This window comes from Eubalaena glacialis, chromosome 14, assembly GCF_028564815.1.
Source record: "Eubalaena glacialis isolate mEubGla1 chromosome 14, mEubGla1.1.hap2.+ XY, whole genome shotgun sequence".
In the NCBI taxonomy this organism is placed as follows: domain Eukaryota; kingdom Metazoa; phylum Chordata; class Mammalia; order Artiodactyla; family Balaenidae; genus Eubalaena; species Eubalaena glacialis.
Window position 1 is genome coordinate 27,124,911 of NC_083729.1, and position 14,624 is coordinate 27,139,534.

Here is a 14,624-nt window from a genome sequence, read left to right on the forward strand (position 1 = left end):
CCGTGAGCCACAACTACTGAGCCTGCGCGTCTGGAGCCTGTGCTCCGCAAAGGGAGAGGCCGCGACAGTGAGAGGCCCGCGCACCGCGATAAAGAGTGGCCCCGGCTCGCTGCAACTGGAGAAAGCCCTCGCACAGAAACGAAGACCCAACACAGCCAAAAATAAATAAATAAATTAATTAATTTAAAAAAAAAAAAAGAATTATTGATGACCTTGGCTGGGACTAACTGATCAATTATGAAATGATGATCATCAGTAATCAAATGAATTTATACTTGATTTTAGAGTATAAAATTGTGTTTTCTAATTGCATACCTGGCAATAAGGGAATCAGGAAACACAAGTAATGGTTTGCAAGTAGCAGTGGAATCTTTGTTTATATCTGTTTTTCCCTACATTTTTTTATTTTTAAAGAAATCAATGAATGTACTGTGAACCCTGATATCTGTGGAGCAGGACACTGCATTAACCTACCGGTGAGGTATACCTGTATATGCTATGATGGCTACAAGTTCAGCGAGCAACAGAGAAAATGTGTTGGTAAGAAGAGACACCTTTGGTAGATGAGATTATTAAATATCAAATATTTGCACATAAAGAACATTTTTTTTTATCATGGGGAAAATGTTATTGTGTTTAATTTTTTAAAAATTTTATCCCTGAGCTAAGGGTACTCAAAAAGAGGTTCAGTAAACTCCTAGGAGGCTCTTACCACTTGGTTCAATGCTACCTACCTTGCCAAGTGTAATACAGTTACATAAAGGTGGAATAATTTCCCAAAGCTTTTCAGGTAAAGAATGTAAAATTAAGAGCTCTAGAAATAGCTATCTACAAACATATTTAGCAAAACAAATTAATATATTCTGCAGTAAAGAATTATGTTCATCTAAGTTCATAAAATTTGATTTTTAAAAGGGATTTCTATATTGAAAATCAATATATGCTGACACAAAACTATTAATGAATTTATAAAGTAGGGATCTCATATATGCTTCTTTGGGGAAAAAATGAATCTCAAAAAGGGGTGTAATAGTGTTAAGTAAGTCATTTTAATGTGTTAACACTAAATTTAATATCTTTTTTTTAGAAAAAGAAAATTCAGCACTAAGAGTTATAAGGCAAATATGGAGCAACAAAGGCATATACCTAATTAAACCCACTTTAATATGCTGAATGCCATTATGCAGATGTGACTTTTGCCGTTTTGTTTCGCATATATATGTGGGGTGAGGTGTGAGGGGAACATCCACCTGCTCCATAACATGGCTATTTCTCTTGAATTTGTATACATTAGATGTATTATGTTTAGAACCCCAGCATATAAAGTTGAAAAGGGCAGTCGGTCGAGATGATTCAGTCTCGCTTTACCCAAGTGCACAGTGAAAGAGTGCCTGTCCCAACATTTCTGACTGTCTCTGCTGAGCTGGCCTGGGAGTTGCACAGTGAATTCCAGTGCTTACATGACTCCAGTTATCAGGCAGGTCCTTTTGTGGTGACCTGAAATCTTTCTCTTTGAAACACTTATGTCATGGTTGTAGCTTGAGCTTTCAAAGCAGTACACCGTATTCCCTTTTCCCAGTAACAGCCCTTCAGGTATTCAGGAAGACTGATCGTGTCTCCTTTTACTGTTTTCCTCACTTATAAAGGTTTGTGGGACATGGGGGATGGTGTGCTGGTATTTCATGAACAGAGAGACTGAGAATTTCATGTTAGACTACACTAATCCTTTTATCTGTCTTTTTGTTAACAGATATTGATGAATGCGCTCAGGCCCAACACCTCTGCTCCCAGGGACGCTGTGAAAACACTGAGGGAAGTTTCTTGTGTATTTGCCCAGCGGGGTTCATGGCCAGTGAGGAGGGTACTAACTGCATAGGTAATGACAGTGTTCTTTCTGATGCATAAATTCCCACATGCGGGTTTCTAGCTCCCCTAAGATTCCATCAGTCCAGGGCTTATTCAGACAACCCCAAATTTATTATTAAACCCCTGTTACCACATAGTTACCTGCTAGATACTGGAAGATTAAAAAATGGAATTTTTTCCCCAACAGTTTTGAATGAATAGTATCCAATGTCTGCAAAAACCAGAGGCGTTAAATGTTTCTTTTGGAGTCGAGTAAATCAAAACCACTCAATTTTTTGGAACAAATCAAAGAGATGATAGATAGTAGGGATCAGTTACTTCATTCTTAACATCGAACTAACCTGGGAGATGGGAGAGGTTTGGAACTATGTTTTGGGAAATAAAACTCGACAACGTTTTCTGCTTTGCATAGATGTTGATGAGTGCCTGAGGCCAGACGTCTGTGGGGAGGGGCACTGCGTCAATACCGTGGGGGCCTTCCGGTGTGAATACTGCGACAGCGGGTACCGCATGACCCCCGGAGGCCATTGCGAGGGTGAGTCTGCTGAGAGGATGGGGAGCCTGTGCCCCTTTGAAGTGCTGAGTGCACGGGACCATGAAACGCAGGGCTGGGTCCAGAACCCAGGGCTGGCAGGCACCTGGCCTGGTACAAAGTTTCCTTCACCACCGATCTGTGCAGAATACCAGCTCATCCAAGCTCTTGCTGCCTTCTGGGACCACAGCCCCTTTGCCTTACTTCAGTGGCTCTGTCTGGGTCATTTTCCACCTTCATAAGCTCTTTATTACTCACTTCAGTATCTGCCTTCTCTGGTATGTGGGGTGAAATCACTTTAGAACAATTAACTGCAGAGGATTTTAGTACAAACCCAGACTTAATTATAGTGTCTGCATCATTCATCTGGGGACGTGGTGCAGGTGTCCCAGTGTGGACTTTTTGTTTTCGACCTTTTCGCCTTGTTCCATTCCTTTGTCTCAGCTTCTTTCTTTCACATGTGTTCTGGGACTTGCTTGCAGACTGTCTACAGAAGTGCTGTCTGACCAACTCCGAGTCAGATTCCAGCTGTGCTAGATAAAATTTCTTTCATATTGACCCCAGCAATGGATCTGCTCTCGTTGTAAAAATGTTTTGAAAAGTTTTTAACTTTTCAAAATTAAAATGATGAACCATTGAATATTTCTGCTCGTGCTTGTGTCCAAGTCACACAGGTACTTGTTGAAGCCACCATGGTACGCTTTGAATAATTACTTTTGTGAAGAAATACGTTGAACCTCTGCTTAAATCTTGCCATAGAAATGTGAGGGCAAAGGAGCAGGGGTCTCTGGGCACGTTTTTGAGGAGCCTGTCTGTAGGGATGGTGCTGGTTCCGTGGGGTTCCCTGCCCGGCTGCCTGACATTGAGCCTCTTTGCAGACGTGGCTGGGCCTCCAGCACTCGGGAGGGATAGGCCGGTGGGGGCAGGCTGCTCTCAGCTGTCTCTTGGCTCCTACATGTTGGTTTTCTTCACGGTTCTAATGACCAGGTCTGGAGGGAGAGCTCATTAGACAGTTCTTTGGCAGCCTGCACCTGCCTTTCTTGCTGGCCCCTTGCCTCAGCCCCTGAGTTATCTGGAGAGAAGTGGGGAGCGTTTTATGTTACTGCATCTCTGATCAGCTCCCATCGGAACAGAGATATGAACTCTTCTGACGGCCGAGGGCCATGGGACAGCACAGGTGTAAAGTGTCCCCACTCTCCTCTTACGGGGGACTCTCCCTCTGCTCTGGAGCTAGCTTGAGGATGGGGAGAGCAGAGACTGTGGCATGACCCCTGCACTCAGTAAGGGTCTAACTTGGAGCCAGGTACGTAGCCCCTTCAAAACTTAGTTCTTCGTCTGTAAAATGGGAACCACGCAGTGAACTTTCAGGCTTGTGCGAGTAAATGGGTGTTGCAGAATGTTGTATGGTGCCTGTCACCTTGTTCTCAAGAAGTGTTAGTTTCCTTAAACTTCCCCTTTCCCTGACTCGTTTTGTTTTTGCATAGATCTTCTCAGAACATCTATAATTGTGGGAGTGTTTTTTAAAAAAAAAAAGGCGTGGGTATATCTGACAAGCATTTATTTGCAAAGCAATGCTCCTCCAGAAGGTCAAATATGGATCCTCAAGTTCTACACACAGACTCAGGACAGGAAGATAAGCTATTTAAGGAATTACTAGAGCATAAGCATGGACAGTAGAAAGGAATAGAAAAGAAATTTGAAGATAAAGGAAATAAATGGAAAGCAGTTAGGAGACAATTCAGTGTATAGAAATTATTTAACAGAAATATCACCAGCATTCCCTGAGTAAATAATTATATAATTCTATCCCCATGAAAAGACTTGAAATGAAGGAGCCAAATAACGTAGCTGTTTTCTAATTTCATTATGGACCAGAACCAAAGGTCCCCGGGCTTCTGGCTCACTGAAGATTTTCTCAGCTGTCACTGACCAAGTTGCTTTCAAATAGCGCCAGTCTCCAAGGAGTCTATTGTAGTTTACAGACGTTATCTCATGCATCCTTACTTTATTCTGTGAAGGTATTACCAGGCAGGTAGTCCCTCATTTACAGATGAGGGAACAAGCAAACAGAGGTGAGAGCAACAGGAAATGCAGGGATATTGTCTTGTGTTTCTCAGCGTTGTACCTTATTTATCAAACCAGCCTATCTCAATGACCTTCTCTGACTTAGCAGATGTAGTTCCATTTTTTAAAATATCCCATCCAGAGAAGGATGTAATGCTGTTTGGAAAATGAAACTGGCAAGCATCATCTTTTTGTAGAACAAGAAGTCCCAGAACATCTGACCTAAAAAAAAAACCACTGTGTGTCATTGTCTATTGGCAAGAATTTTTCACTGATAGGAAAAAAAAAAATTACAACACTGACCTGGTGCTTATTCTATTAATAACATCTTTTACCTTAAGCATCTTTTCACACATGTCTAGTGATATATAATGAGAGATGATTTTTGAGAATTTACCAGAATGATGACCTCAAATACCCATGTATGTTCAGTGTATTCATTATATATTTCTTTCACTTTTTAGCTTATGTCCTGAAAAATCTGTTTACATTTTAGGTATGATTAGAGGTCCTATATACATCTCATATTGAGACACTTAGACATTGAATCCACTCACTTGAATTCAAAACTCAACTCCAGAAAAACACCTATTTCTGTTGGGGTTGGTACCCAAGGTGTTACTACTCATTTTAAACTGTTGAACCATCTCCTATATGTTACTTTTCCTCCATTGTATTGTTTTACTGTTCTTAAAAAAGCCTGAAGCTATTGTATCTCCGCCACAGTTCCATCCGTATTTAAGGTGTTTTTTTCCTCCTCAGATTGAAAAGAACAAGGATTAATAACTTTCGTTAGCTGTGAATGTGAAAAGTAAGGTGTATTTTAAACCAGAATGTACTACCCTATGATCATTCACTGTGTTTTCTGGAAAATCTTGGAAGTATTTGATGAGTTCATTCTCTCCTAATATTCTTTTTCCACCTCCAAGGAATTCCTATCATATGCAATGTTTTAAATTATTCAAACCTAGGATGTTTTGGGGGCCATGAAGCCAAAGCAAGGATTTCCCTAGGGCATCCAGTGTCTGCAGAGAGAACCTCTAGCCAGGTGGATAAATGGCTTCCTCACTCTCATGTCCATTTCTTGTATTTCTTTGTGGCAAGCCATGCTATTACTTGAAAGGTTTGATGTCCAGAAAGTGGCCCCAGAGAACTGCCAATTCCCAGAGTGGAGAGGTCTGGGCCTGCCAGTTGGAGAATTGGGGCCAAGTTCTTCCTTGGAACATGTGTAAATATTTCAGTCAAGGTATACTCGGCCATGCATTCTCACTGTGTGTTTAAGTACAGACCCAGTGTGTCACTTTTTCAGTTATTGTTTTCCTCACCAAAATGTAGATAGAACATGCCTCTTTTCCCCTTCATCATACGAGTCAGTTTGTGTTTTAGTATTCTGATAAAATGTCTGTGACCTAGCTTTTTGATTTTTTCAGATGTTGATGAATGTTTGACTCCAAATACTTGTCCAGATGAGCAGTGTGTGAATTCTCCTGGATCTTACCAGTGTGTTCCCTGCACGGAAGGGTTCCGAGGCTGGAATGGGCAGTGTCTTGGTAGGTACTAGAGTGTTATCATAGTTGCATTTCGTCTGTCTGGCCCGTTTTCTGACAGAGTGGTATAATGCCAAGTGAGCCATCTTTCAAAGTGGAAGAAGAAAACAAGGGATGTAACAAACTCATGTCATTCAGAGAAAAGTTCTAAGTAACTTTTAACCATGAAGAAAGTAAGAAATTCAGTTGACATGAAGGAAGTGAGATTTTACATGGGACAGATAATTCTGATTGAAACAAATTGTTAGCCCTGGTGTGATTAATACCCAAAAACAAATAAAATAATCAGTGCCACAGAGAGAGAGAGAGGTGGAGAGCAAAATGCTTAAAAAGAGAGAAAAGGCATGAGAAGCTACCACAGACTCATAGAATCAGGAAATATACACAGACTTGCAGCAGAAGTTGCAAATGTAGAAAGAGAAATCTGGATTGATTGCCCATGCCCCTTATATTCATTCATTCATTCATTCAAGTATTTAACAAATATGGAGTACCTACTTTAGGCACTGAGGAAGATAAGTGATGAATCTGCTTTGGTCCCAGTTACCTGTGCTCTAGTTAGCTTTCCCTGTTAATGGTTTTCCTTTGTGTTTCTGATCTTTTTCTTCTCCATGCCACATTCTGACAGTGTGAGTTAAACTTTTCCATCCTTCCTTCCTTCTTTCCTGTCTTCCACAAATGCAGTAGAACTCACTATCTATACCCAGAGTTGTACCCAGTGCTGGGATACGCTGAGGGACCAAAAAAGTACCTTCTTCATGGAACTTACTATCTAGTTGAGGAGACAGATACTCAGCCAGACATCTCATAAGTAAATGCAAATGTACAAATGAGCCAAGTGTTAGGAAGGAGGGTTCTTTGATGTTACAAGAGCATATGACAAAATGAGTTGCCTCAAGGAAAATTCTTGAGTTAAGCTTTGGCCGGGGGGTTTGACTGGGGTAGGGGATGGGAGGGAGATCATTTTGGACATTTGACATGTGCAGGGGGCTCGTGGAAGGAGGAAGCAGGTCATGTTCCAGAAGCTGAAAGGCTAGTGTGGCTGAAGGCCAGAGTACAAGAGAAGATTTGCTGCAGGATGAGGGGGCAGACCATGCCAGACCCTCTTGGTCCTATAAAAAAAAGTTGGTCTTTATTCTTACATCTCTGGGAAGACGCGTGGGTGTTCTAGAGGAGGTGGGATAGGTAAGCTTGGTGGAAGCACTCCCAATTTCAAAGCTTTGGACTCATCACCTGGCAGCATGAGCTAAGCCTCTACCAGTTGCAGGTGGCCCCCTGCCCTGAATCTCATACCCATCCCCAAGGGTCTCTATCAGTGGAATTGTGAGATGTTGATCTTTGGGGAGAAGAAAATTTTTTGTTTTCATAAGCATTTGTTTATGTAATCGGTGTTGGTCAGAATGTGCATTCGGTTTTAATTTTTCCATTTGGCATAAATTTCATAGTTGCCTATCAAGGTTCCATTCTTGTACTCGTTTTCACGTACCAGTGCATATTGTAATCCAAGAGCAGAGCCTGAACTTTACCTTAACTAACTAAAATTCACAATCGTGGTATAAACACAGCCCTGATTCATGAATTTACTAATGCAACATGACTGACCAAATGGGAAAGTGATGCTTTTCAATGTAAATGCATGGATCTAGGTTGGGGAATAATAATAAATGAGTTCTTACACCTAGATGTGCATAATCAATCTGATTGTGACCACGCTGCTCCAGTTGAGTGACAGAAACAGAGCACCTCATTTAACAGCAATATCATGTTGCCAGCCAGATTAGTAGAATCATAAGCAGAACTATTAGGTCACCATGTTACTCACCCCAAGTCACATACTTAGCCACTTGGCCAAGCAGTAACTTTTGGTTTTGCATTGCTAACTAAGGTCACACATTTCCTATTAAAAGTAGGCCGGGTACTTTTTTTTCTTCTGCCTTGGGTAGAGTTTTAGGTTCTATGTCATCTGTCAATCAAGCTTCTCTGTGATGTAATTACAATGCCATCCATTGCTCATCTTGAACTTGCAGTTCTTGTAAATTTCTTCTGTGGGCTATTGCAGATTGTACCAAAATGGATTTTTCCATCTTAGTTTTTTATGGCAGTTGAGCTTTCAAATGTTAAAGTTGAGTGTGATGAAAAGCAGATATTGCAACATACCTTTCTGCTCGGATTGAGCCAATGAATGGACTGGATTTTTCTGCAACACTCTGACAGTGCTTGTGAATACCCAGACATATCTTTTTGGTTTTGTTCCTTTATACATTTTAGTTCTCATCTTTGTACTTCTGGTACTCTAAAATACTTCTCAGAAGGTGCAATCCTACCTAAGCTCATCTTTGAGTTGAGCTCATTGATAACACAACCTGACATATATTCATGTCTTCATTTGCCACTTTCATCGTTCAACACTGTATTCCTACTTTGAGCCAGGCATTTTGTTTTAGACCCTGGGAGTTGAGAGTAAACAAAATAAATTTCCTCCCTTTGTTGCACTTAGACTCTAAAGTTCACGAGTAAGAAAGTAGAGTATATGGTATGTCAGGTGTGATGAGTGCCATGAAGAAAAAAAAAAAAAAAACTGCCTAAGGGATATAGAGAGTGTTAGAGATTCTATGGAGGTCAGAGAAGGCATCAAATGATAAATGGTTTACAAAATGTTCCTTGCTAATCGACTGTTTCTGTGTCTAACAGTTAAATGTGACTAGTTTTGAGGCTTTCTCTATCCTTTTAGTACAGACAATTCAGGGTACATTGATGAGACATTTTCCCCCAAGTTTTAATGTATGAGGGAATTAAAGACTAAAAAAATTTCCTGAATCTCATTGTTGGGAGAAAAGTCCTACACAGAGCATTTGTTAGTTGTCATCTGTAGAGATGATAATCCCTACCTCGCTGGGCTGTTCTGTAAGTCTTAGTATCCTTCTTTTTCTACCACTCTCCTCTCACAGCATATTTTTAAGTTATTATAATTAAACTTGTACAGTGTCGTACAGAATAGTACTTTCTTTGGCATTACGCTTACGGTTTTTTTTAAAAAAAACTCGTTGATCTTGATGTCCATTTGGCTCTTTCTTCTATTAAACGGTTTCATTAAGAATTGCCATTTTGACCCTTATATTCTGCAGGGATTTGATGCCAGTTACACTTTCTGCTGCTTTCGCTGACTAAATGGTGAACCTGCTGAAACCGTTAATGGCCTCTTTGTATTCATGCCATGTAAACTGGATCTTACTGATTGATGCTTCTCCTTGATTTATGAATTAGAACAGAAATTGTTTGGGGCAGAAACAGGTAAAATGTCAGCAGGTGCTGTCTGGGGTTTTATACTTTTTCCTAGGGTTTAGTTCAGGGCATATGATCCTTCATTCTCAATAGTTTATTGTGCACTTTCAAAATTTCTATCCCTTAACACTTTTTTGGCAACTCGTGTTGGCTCTTCTGTTAATGTACCTTCTTCTTTCCAATTGTGGATTTCTGTGCTCTCTTGAGAGCCACTTTCATCGTTTAACACTGTATTCCTTGGACCTCACATTCAGCCTGGAGCTGTTGCCCACACGATCCCCACCTTTTAGGACTATTTCATCACCCTGGGTTCTGGCCAGTTCCATCTGGCTGCTTTCAATCAGAACCTTTCTTGAAGGAAGCTAATGTGTCAAGTCCTCAATTTACAGGTTTCCCTTGACTTGAAGTACTAGCCTGATTCAGACCTGACTAGAGCCATCCCCCAAAGGAAATTCTCTAATATATAATTGTTTAAAGGTGCATTCAGTAACTGTGATATAAAGATCATATTTCCCTGAATTTAGGCAGATTATGGGCTATGTGACCTCTCTGAAGCTTGGTTTCAATATCTGTAACATGTGTATTGAAATACTTTCTTCATGGGGTTTATTGTTAGAATTAAATGTGATATAAAGCACTGAGTAAGGTGTCTGACACAAGGTAGGACCCAAGAAATGTTATAATCCTTCTTCCCCCAACCCTGTTACCTCCGTTTTATTTCCCTTGTCCTGAAATAGAAGAAATGCAATAATAACTGATACCTGTTAAAGTAAATTATATGTCAAATTTTTATGGATAACTGCCTTCTCTTTGGCTTTCTTTAAGCTCATTTCATATAGTTTTTAACTGTCATAGGAGCTTTCTCTTTTGAATTTAAGTTATCTCAATCTTACAGTTTCAACTTCTGAGCATTTTTGTTTTGCTGGAATATACTTCTTGAGAATCATAATGCTTCTCTGCAGGGTCATCCCTAACAAATGTTTTCGCTTCTACATTACTGCCATCCTTTCTTTTGCTTCACTTTCTTTGCTCACCTTCACAATATCTACACAATAGACACAATATACAATATCTGTCGCCTGGTAGATGTGCGCAGCTAGCCTTTCTTGAGTTTATTGCCTTGCTTTATAGTTGACTCTGACAAACCATGTGATATGGGGATACAAATTTCTGAGATTTTAATCAAAGTGATCCTTCTTTGTTGGCCATAATTAAGTTAATGATGACTTTGTGACTCCCATTTGAATGTTCTAAATGTAGTAAGTCTTCGGTATCTGAAGAACTTAGTATTGTTCAATCCACTTGACATCTGGTTAGCCACAGTCTTAACCAAAACCAGGCGCAGAAAACGTGCAGGATAAACATGGAGAGCTCCTTGTTCTAGGAGTTCTTTTCACCTTAGGATTTCTTTTCAGATTTTAAGACTCATTGTTAACCTTTATGGAATATATGAAAATTCATAAACTTAAATAAAATTGAAGACTTTAGTCCTACAATTATTCTTTTTATGTAAGATGGCAGCTGAGCTCACGGTCTACCTTTTGTGGATATTATAAAATGTGCAAACATCAGCCTTGTCCCTAAATCATTATATGCGAAAGGAATCTTCTAATCAGTCAGTAAGTAGTTATTGAGCGCCTACCTATGTGTATGTCTGCTAGATGCCAGAGAAGATTTGAAGTTGTAAAGAAGCAAAACAAAACAGTGTAGAATGGTATAAGGGCCTGGGGGTGGGGGAATTGGGGAGATGTTATTAGAGAATAACACACATTTGCAACTAGGAGGTAAGCCCTGGAGATGTAATGCACAGCTTAGTGATTGTAGTCAACAATACTATATTATAAACCTCAAAGTTGCGAAGAGACTGGATATTAATTGTCCTCACCAGGAAAGAAATAATAATTGTGAGACATGATAGATGCGTTAGTAATGCTACAGTATTGATCATTTTGCAATATGTGTATCAAATCATCCCTTAAACTTGCACAATGTTACGTTTTATTGAAGTATAGTTGATTTGCAATATTGTATTAGTTTCAGGTGACAACGTAATGATTCAGCATTTTTATAGATTATGCTCCATTTAAAGATTTTTTTTTAAATTTTTTTTTAATTTTTATTTATTTATTTATTTTGGCTGTGTTGGGTCTTCGTTGCTGTGCGAGGGCTTTCTCTAGTTGCGGCGAGCCGGGGCCACTCTTCATCGCGGTGCGCGGGCCTCTCACTGTCGCGGCCTCTCTTGTTGCGGAGCACAGGTTCCAGACGCGCAGGCTCAGCAATTGCAGCTCACGGGCCCAGTAAAGATTTTACAAAATAATGGCTGTATTTCCCTGTGCTGCACATTACATCCTTGTTGCTTACTTACATAATGTTATAATGTCAATAATATCTCATCAAAAAAAACAAACTACTTCTGAAGGCAGGAAATATACCTGTGTGGGAATACTAGTTATTGTAATAACAAACAATTTCTCTTTATATAGTTTACAGTATACCTGTAGTACAGATATAGAAATTTTTTTCCCAGATAGGTTAATGGGCTTGCTCCTGGTCATAGGTAATAAATGGCAGAGCTAGGGCATGATCCCAGGTCTCTTAGCTTCAAAGCTAGTATTGTTTTGTTTTATATAATGTCTCATATACCTCTCATGTACACCCAAGACAATTAGACGACAAAACAATATAATTAAGATAATAAGGAAAATAAAAATTCATAGAATGGAAAGATCCACGTGCACTGGAATCGTCCCTTACAAGCAGCAATAGTTCTGGCTCAGGGCTTCTAGAGTCTGAGATGGCAGGCCTATCCATAGGTAGCCCAGTTGAGATTTTCTGAAAGACAAAATGTTCTTTTAGAAAGGTGAGGTAGAAAGTTAGTGATTTGCTCAGATTAGTGGGTTGATTTTCTGAGGTCATCTTTGGATCTTCATCTGCGATGTACATAGCATTGGCTGTATTCCAATTCTGAAAAGCAGTGATGAGTCTTTGAGGAACATATAACCTATTTTTGTAGGCAGCTCTGCTACTGCATATTTTTAACTTTGTCAGAATTGACAGAGGGGGTGACATCCTGAGGATTTACTATACCTCAAGTACAGGTGAGGTGATTTCATTGCATTGGCCTAATCAGCATCTGTCTCTCATTTTGCCATGCTTCCTTTTTTTTTTTTTCTTAACATCTTTATTGGAGTATAATTGCTTTACAGTGGTGTGTTAGTTTCTGCTTTATAACAAAGTGAATCAGCTATACATATACATAAATCCCCAAATCTCCTCCCTCTTGCGTCTTCCTCCCACCCTCCCTATCCCACCCCTCTAGATGGTCACAAAGCACCGAGCTGATCTCCCTGTGCTATGCGGCTGCTTCCCACTAGCTATCTATTTTACATTTGGTAGTGTATATATGTCCATGCCACTCTCTCGCTTTGTCCCAGCTTACCCTTCCCCCTCCCCGTGTCCTCAAGTCCATTCTCTAGTAGGTCTGTGTCTTTATTCCTGTCTTGCCCCTAGGTTCTTCATGACCACTTTTTTTTTTTTTTTTTTTAGATTCCATATATATGTGTTAGCATATGGTATTTGCTTTTCTCTTTCTGACTTACTTCACTCTGTATGACAGACTCTAGGTCCATCCACCTCACTACAAATAACTCAATTTCGTTTCTTTTTATGGCTGAGTAATATTCCATTGTATATATGTGCCACATCATCTTTATCCATTCATCTGTCGATGGACACTTAGGTTGCTTCCATGTCCTGGCTATTGTAAATAGAGCTGCAATGAACATTGTGGTACATGACTCTTTTTGAATTACGGTTTTCTCAGGGTATATGCCCAGTAGTGGGATTGCTGGGTCCTATGGTAGTTCTATTTTTAGTTTTTTAAGGAACCTCCATACTGTTCTCCATAGTGGCTGTATCAATGTACATTCCCACCAACAGTGCAAGAGGGTTCCCTTTTCTCCACACCCTCTCCAGCATTTATTGTTTGTAGATTTTTTGATGATGGCCGTTCTGACTGGTGTGAGGTGATACCTCATTGTAGTTTTGATTTGCCTTTATCTAATGATTAGTGATGTTGAGCATCCTTTCATGTGTTTGTTGGCAATCTGTATACCTTCTTTGGAGGAATGTCTATTTAGGTCTTCTGCCCATTTTTGGCTTGGGTTGTTTGTTTTTTTAATATTGAGCTACATGACCTGCTTGTAAATTTTGGAGATTAATCCTTTGTAGTTGCTTCATTTGCAAATATTTTCTCCTATTCTGAGGGTTGTCTTTTCATCTTGTTCATGGTTTCCTTTGCTGTGCAAAAGCTTTTAAGTTTCATTAAGTCCCATTTGTTTATTTTTGTTTTTATTTCCATTTCTCTAGGAGGTGAGTCAAAAAGGATCTTGCTGTGATTTATGTCATGGAGTGTTCTGCCTATGTTTTCCTCTAAGAGTTTGATAGTGTCTGGCCTTACATTTAGGTCTTTAATCCATTTTGAGTTTATTTTTGTGTATGGTGTTAGAGAGTGTTCTAATTTCATTATTTTACACGTAGCTGTCCAGTTTTCCCGTCACCACTTATTGAAGAGACTGTCTTTTCTCCATTGTATATTCTTGAATCCTTTATCAAAGATAAGGTGACCATATGTGCATGGGTTTATCTCTGGGCTTTCCATCCTGTTCCATTGATCTATATTTCTGTTATTGTGCCAGTACCATACTGTCTTGATTACTGTAGCTTCGTAGTATAGTCTGAAGTCCAGAGCCTGATTCCTCCAGCTCCGTTTTTCTTTCTCAAGATTGCTTTGGCTCTTTGGGGTCTTTTGTGTTTCCATACAAATTGTGAAAGTTTTTGTTCTAGTTCTGTGAAAAATGCCATTGGTAGTTTGATAGGGATTGCATTAAATCTGTAGATTGCTTTGGGTAGTATAGTCATTTTCACAATGTTTATTCTTCCAATCCAAGAACATGGTATATCTCTCCATCTGTTTGTATCATCTTTAATTTCTTTCATCAGTGTCTTAAAGTTTTCTGCATACAGGTCTTTTGTCTCCTTAGGTAGGTTTATTCCTAGGTATTTTATTCTTTTTGTTGCAGTGGTAAATAGGAGTGTTCCCTTAATTTCTCTTTCAGATTTTTCATCATTCGTGTATAGGAATGCAAGAGATTTCTGTGCATTAATTTTGTATCCTGCTACTTTACCAAATTCATTGATTAGCTCTAGTAGTTTTCTGGTAGCATCTTTAGGATTCTCTATGTATACTATCATGTCACCTGCAAACAGTGACAGCTTTACTTCTTCTTTTCTGATTTGGATTCCTTTTATTTCTTTTTCTTCTCTGATTGCTG

At 39.5% G+C, this 14,624-nt stretch overlaps 1 protein-coding gene across 12 annotated transcripts in view; it reads left to right on the plus strand.

Moving 5' to 3' along the window:
• LTBP1 (latent transforming growth factor beta binding protein 1) overlaps window positions 1-14,624 on the plus strand; it is a 419,947-nt gene that overhangs the window by 294,661 nt on the left and 110,662 nt on the right. For all 12 annotated transcript variants that reach the window (XM_061210616.1, XM_061210619.1, XM_061210618.1 and 9 more), the window contains 4 exons: window positions 415-540; window positions 1,751-1,876; window positions 2,279-2,401; window positions 5,893-6,012. In XM_061210616.1, the coding sequence (XP_061066599.1) occupies window positions 415-540; window positions 1,751-1,876; window positions 2,279-2,401; window positions 5,893-6,012 (495 nt within the window). The remainder of the gene's footprint in view (window positions 1-414; window positions 541-1,750; window positions 1,877-2,278; window positions 2,402-5,892; window positions 6,013-14,624) is intronic.